Source organism: Pteropus medius, unplaced genomic scaffold (assembly GCF_902729225.1).
Source record: "Pteropus medius unplaced genomic scaffold, Ma_sr-lr_union100, whole genome shotgun sequence".
NCBI lineage: Eukaryota > Metazoa > Chordata > Mammalia > Chiroptera > Pteropodidae > Pteropus > Pteropus medius.
The window spans coordinates 2,788,983-2,794,982 of record NW_024350922.1 but is presented as its reverse complement, the minus strand read 5'-3'; the positions used below and the strand labels follow the sequence as shown (position 1 = coordinate 2,794,982).

At 48.7% G+C, this 6,000-nt stretch overlaps 1 protein-coding gene across 1 annotated transcript; it reads left to right on the top strand.

The window, feature by feature from the left end:
• The first annotated feature begins 785 nt into the window (after positions 1-785).
• On the top strand, positions 786-5,526 carry LOC120584561 (ankyrin repeat and SAM domain-containing protein 4B-like). The gene is made up of 2 exons (XM_039840265.1): positions 786-1,010; positions 3,285-5,526. The coding sequence occupies exons 1-2, from the start codon at positions 847-849 to the stop codon at positions 4,369-4,371; spliced, it is 1,251 nt and encodes a 416-aa protein (XP_039696199.1). The 5' UTR covers positions 786-846; the 3' UTR covers positions 4,372-5,526.
• The last annotated feature ends 474 nt before the right edge of the window (positions 5,527-6,000 follow it).

Here is a 6,000-nt window from a genome sequence, read left to right as displayed (position 1 = left end):
TTCATAGCAGCATTATTCATCAAACCAAAAAGTGGAAACAGACCAAAAATCCATCAACTGTCGAATGAGTAAGAAAATTTGGTATATTAGTATAGTAGAACGTTACCCAGTGACAAATAGAAAGTACTATTACATGCCATAACGTGGGTGAACCTCAAAAAATTATGACGCTAAAAAAAAAAAAAAAGCTGGACACAGAAGATTGTGTATCGTTTGATTCCATTTATACGGAACGCCCATGAAAAGCCAGCCCGCAGAGCCGGGAGGCAGATTAGTGGTTCGCAAGCTGTGGGTGGGAATGGGGTTGACGACAAATGAACTTGAGGTACTTCCTGGGTGACAGATATGTCCTAAAGTTGGATGACGGTGACGATTACACAACTTCGTAAATGCACTAATGATCATTGCTTCACATACTTAAAATGGGTGAGTTTCATAGTATGTAAATTATACGTCAATAAAACAGTTTAAGAAATAGATCTCCCCAGTGAACTCGGCTAGTTATGAAATTTTTGGAAATCACTTTCTCCATTCTGAGCCTAGATAACCAGTATTATACTCGAGACCTGTTAATGGGCGTAAAAAAATTAAATGTGCCTCAAAACACTCAGGATGATGACAGCAATCCTCAATATTCAATGTCATGGCCATTCTGGAAAGAAAAGGTCCAAGTTCAGTGCCGTAAAGTCTTCCAGCTGCCTTCCATGGAGGGAGGCCGGAATGAGCTTTGCCCTGGGTAACACTCTTCCTTGTCACTGATTAACCAGCTCTGTAGGAAGGCTGCTTCACCCACATCCCGCTCTGCCTTGGGAGTGATATCTGGCCAAGCTTTGGTGAGCAGGAAAAATGTCCACTCGCTACCACCAAGCCGCTAGTGATAGCTACCTGGAACTTCTGAAGGAGGCCACAAGGAGAGATCTGAATCTTTCTGATGAAGATGGCATGACTCCCACGCTCCTGGCCGCCTACCATGGCAACTTGGAAGCCCTAGAAATAATCTGCAGCAGAGGGTGAGTCCACCCCGAGGGTTTCTACTGGAAACTGTTTGCGGTAGGATTTGGCGACTGGCAGCAAGAGGCAGAGGCAGGGAAGTCAGCGAAAAGACTTTGCCCTTTTTAGACTGTCTAAATAATTAGCTTTTTAGAGATGGAGAAAACTGCCTAGAGATGCTTGCTTGGCACAGAGAACCGGCACCGTGGGGGTCGTGAGCCACGCACAGGGGCGGGGGGAGAGACCTTGAACTCCGAGGCATGTTATCAGCCTCGTGGGGGAGGACGTTTTAACGATGAGCCTTGACAAATATTTCCCATGAAGTTTAAATGGTTGACGCTTTAAAAAGAGATCATTGTTCTACCCTCTTTTAAGACGTGAACAAATGATGTGTTTTTCTTTTATCTTTTCGTCTACACCATTAAGATCCCACAGCCTTTTATCAACCCTAGGGCAAGTGCATGATTCTTAGATGAAGTTGCTGGCTTTACAAGCTGTAAAAGGGACCTTCAGCCTGTCTTAACCTCATCACCTCCCTGGCTGCGAGATGCATAAACGCACACACACGCCCTCAGCCCTTCTAATGCAGAAGTTACTGGGCTCTTTTCTTCTGCTCGTTCCTGGAGGGGCTAGACAGTATTGGTAGTTATAACCTAAGAGAGTGAAGAAAAGAAAAAAGGAAAGAGTAAATATAGGAGCCACGTGAATTTATTTCAATTCAATACCTATTTATCGACACACATCTCTAATGTGCCAGCCATTCTGTGAGCCACTGGGGATGCCGTAATCAACGAGAGAGACAGGATTACTGTCCTCGTGATGGTCACATGTGACAGAGGAAGACAGAAATGAGATCGTGTCTGCTAGGCATCACGAAGGGGGAAACAGAGGGCACTAAATAGATAACGCAGGCATCTCGTAATCTGGGGGTGAGGGAAGGCCTTCTGCATTGAAGCTGCATTTGAATGATGAGAGGAAGCTGGCCAGAGGAAGATTAAAGGACGAGTCTTTCCACCTGAGAGCCCTGTGCACTCTGGGCACTGAAGAAATTGAGTATGGCTGGACGTGGCTTGAATAGGGAGAAGCCAAGTCATAAGACACATGACCTTAACTGTGTTAAGGAGTTGAACTTTATCCAAGGCGCATGGGAAGAAATTGTCGTTGGGTTTACGCAAGGGATCCATCTGGTAGATTTGCTCAGGCAGCTGTGCAGCAGTCAGAGAGGAACTTGACGGCTGCTTTCATGGTTGAACTGAGAGATGAACTGGACGAGGGGTGGGCAGTGGGAGCGGGGAGATGTGGATGGATCCGAGTGGCAGTTTGGACGCGGAATCCATTCTGATGGACTGGATGTTAGGGTGGGTGGGTAAAGTAAGAGCAGGATCAAGGCCCCATGTTCTGGCTTCAGCGCCTTGTGGATTTTGGCACCTTTATGGAAGGAGGGGGTGAGGAACCCAAGGTGGTGGGGGAGGTTTCCGCCTCGGGGGCCGAATGCGGAAGGGCGGAGTCAGCGTCCTCCACTCCGGCCATGCGACCTGACTTCCTCTTCCCAAACGCCCCACCCTATCACCAGCAGTCAGCCTTCTCCAAACCAGAACTGTGCGCCATCTCTCCAGTCTCCTAGCCTTTCCCCATTTGGTCATTTGACGCGGTCATTTCTCCCCGTGTAATATCGACGTCCATTCCATTAAGAGGTATTTATTAAACACAGACTGCGGGCACGAAAGTTCTTCGAACCCCGCTTTTTCAGTCCTTGCTTCTCAACTCGAGACTTCTGTGCGATACTGCACATCCCTCCAAATGCCACGTCCAATGATGTCGCATGAGTAGCTTGAAATTTGCCATGGGAGGTATAGTCACACCACAGAAATTGGCACGTGCTATAAATCGGGACTTCGATTGGTTTTCCTGGGTGAGCCGGTTGTTAAACTCTTATCAGCCCCCTGCTGGGCGACCCTGCAAAACTCCATTAATCTCAGTTAAACGTGAGAGCTCTATTTTCCTCCCCCCTGGGCACCCAATTCTGGCTGCTGAGACATGAAGGTTGCTCTTTGGGGGCGTTTCTTAGAAATCTTTTCTTGCTTTAAAAAAATGAGACCCAGGGTAGAGATGGACTCTTTCTGTTTCTGGCTGGGTGATGTCTGGATGGAACGTATCTGGACTTTCAGAAATGACCTTATAACAATGGCAAGGTGCGATTAACGTGCATTTTGTTCTTTATTTTTTGTGGGGAGGACCTCACGTTCAGAAAAAAAAAAAAATTTAGCGTGTGATTTTTGATATTTTCTCTTTAGCGGGGATCCCGATAGATGCGACATCTGGGGAAATACTCCTCTCCATCACGCGGCCTCCAACGGTCACGCCCACTGCGTCTCGTTCCTGATCAACTTTGGCGCCAACATCTTCGCCTTGGACAATGACTTACAGTCCCCGCTGGACGCTGCTGCCAGCAGAGAGCGGAAAGAATGCATCGATCTCCTGGACAAGGCTGCCACCGTCCAGAACATCACGAACCCCAAGAAGGTCACCAGGCTGAAGGAGCAGGCTCAGAAGAATGCCAGGAGGCAGATCCAAGAGTGCGAGAGGCTCCAGGAGAAGCACCAAACTAAGATGGCCCGGACCTACAGCAAGGAGGAACCTGGGACTCTTTCTTCTGCCCAGGGCACGCTCTCCAGGTCGTCCCTCTCACAAGCTTCTGCTTCCAGCACGTTTGGGTCGCTGTCTAAGGGCATCAAAGACACCTTCAAGCTAAAGTTCAGGAAGAATAAAGACACGGCGGAGCGGGAAGGGAAGGCGAGCGGCAGCGGGCAGAGGAATGTGATGGACGTCTTCAGAGAAGAGGAGGAAGACACGTCAGGCGACTTCAGAGAGAAGCTGCAGCTCCCAGCCGAGGAGGACAGCTGTGTGCAGCACGAATCCATCCTCAAACGTCCGGGCCTGGGAAGTATTGTTTTTAGAAAGAACAGACTATCGAGCCCCGAATACATCTCAGACAGCAAGAGGGAGATGGGGTTTAAATTGTCCAGTGAGTTGTTTCAGAGACAAGGAGCAGCTCAGGCAGATGACACCAAGGCCGAGGAAGAGGGCGAGGAAGACGGCCATGACGACGATCTGCCTTGGGACGAGGACGCCGTGGAGTGGGAGGAGGACGTCGTCGATGCTACCGCCCTGGAAGTGTTCTTGCTGTCCCATCACCTGGAAGAGTTCCTTCCCTTCCTCATGAGAGAGCAGATCGATCTAGAAGCCCTGATGCTTTGCTCTGATGAGGACCTTCAGAGTATCCAGATGCACCTAGGGCCCAGGAAGAAAGTTCTTAATGCCATAAACGGAAGGAAGCAGGTGCTCCAACAGCCCGGGCAGCTGGTCGACACCAGCCTCTGATGGAGCGTTGGGTCCATGGGGTGAGCCTGCTGCAGTGGGGTGACATGGCTCACTGGAAGCCCCCCCAGGCCACGCCTGCTCTCTGCTGAGTGCCGGGCCTCTGGGAGTGGTGTCTAGGATTGGGGAGACACCCACTTTAGGGAGAGGCCCGAGCTCTACTCTGAGGAATTCTCTGTGCCCTTCCAAATAAACCACTGGTGAGAGACTCACAGAGACCCGGGAATTAAAGAATGGAGTTCTTCTTCAACGACCTCGTTAATCTTTTTGACTATAGGAAGGGTTAAATGGATGACAGAGAAGGGGAAAAACCGTCTTTACTTTTCCAACTCTGGACTTAAGATTATGCCCCCTCATCACACTGCTGCTTACTTTCTGATTCTCGTGCCGCGGGGATTCTAATTCCAGTTCCGTCCTTTGCTCTATACTTTGTTGGTGGAGAGGAAAGGTCACCCATTGGCTTGAGACTTAATGCCCAACGTAAATGTGTCTAAACCTTTAACAGACGTTTACATGTTTCTAGTAATGGAAATGGGTCTATAATACCCCTGCCTGAGAACAGAGACAGAGAAGGAGAGTGAAGAAAAATAGAATATAGGGTACTTGCTATGGACTGAATTGTGTCCTCCCAAATTCATAGACTGGAGCCCTAACCCCCGATATGGCTGTATTTGGAGATAGAACCTTTATTAGAGGCAGGGAAGGTCAAATGAGGTCATCAGAGTGGGGTCCAAGTCCCATAGAACTGGTATCCTCATAAGAGGAAGAGACGCCAGGGATGCGCATACACAGAGAAAAGGTCACACGTGGACGCGGCGGGAAGGTGGCCATCTGCCAGCCAAGGAGAGAGGCCTCAGGAGAAACCCGTCCTGCCGACACCTTGACTTTGGACTTCCAGCCTCCAGAGCTGTAAGAGAATACATCTCTGTTGTTAAGCCCCCCCCAGTCTGTGGTAGTTTGTTACGGCAGCCCCAACATAGCGCCCAAGCAAGAAGGTTGGGGAGGAGGAAAAGAATACAGAAAAAAAAAGTCTGGCACGTTCGATGATTTTCCTAAGGGTAAGTGCCTCTTAAAACTAAAAAAAGGAAAGAAAGAAAAATCTAGGTTCTTCGTAGGGAACATGTGATTGTAAAAATGAATATCACATTTTCATGCTCATTACGTGTCCATCTTTTATTCACGGTCGCCGATCGCCGTCACTACGTGTCTGAAAACACTGAGGTCCTACGATATAAACTGGCAGCGTGGCAGCTGGCATATTTTTGCGTGGTGTTCTCAAATTCAGATCGAAACCCTATTGAACAGCTAAGCTTCGTTGCATTTTTATGGCCAGACTTACGTCAGGTGTGTGCATAATTTGCATACAGCTGTTTACCTTCAGCGTGCTTCCTGCTTCGCATCTGTGTTATTTCAAGAGGCGCCGTGGAGGACATCAGCTTAGGGAGGATACGGATGCTCAGATCTGAGGGACAGGTGGTTCTTTCTTACTGGTAGGATCCAGAAAGGTTGTCAGTCACCGAATAAATACGTCACACTAGAGGATGATTGTGTTTGCAAACATTACATTTTGTTGGTCTGGATTAAACCGAAGTGGTATTCGCTTTCGATAACATGCGTGAAAGCGGTCAGCGC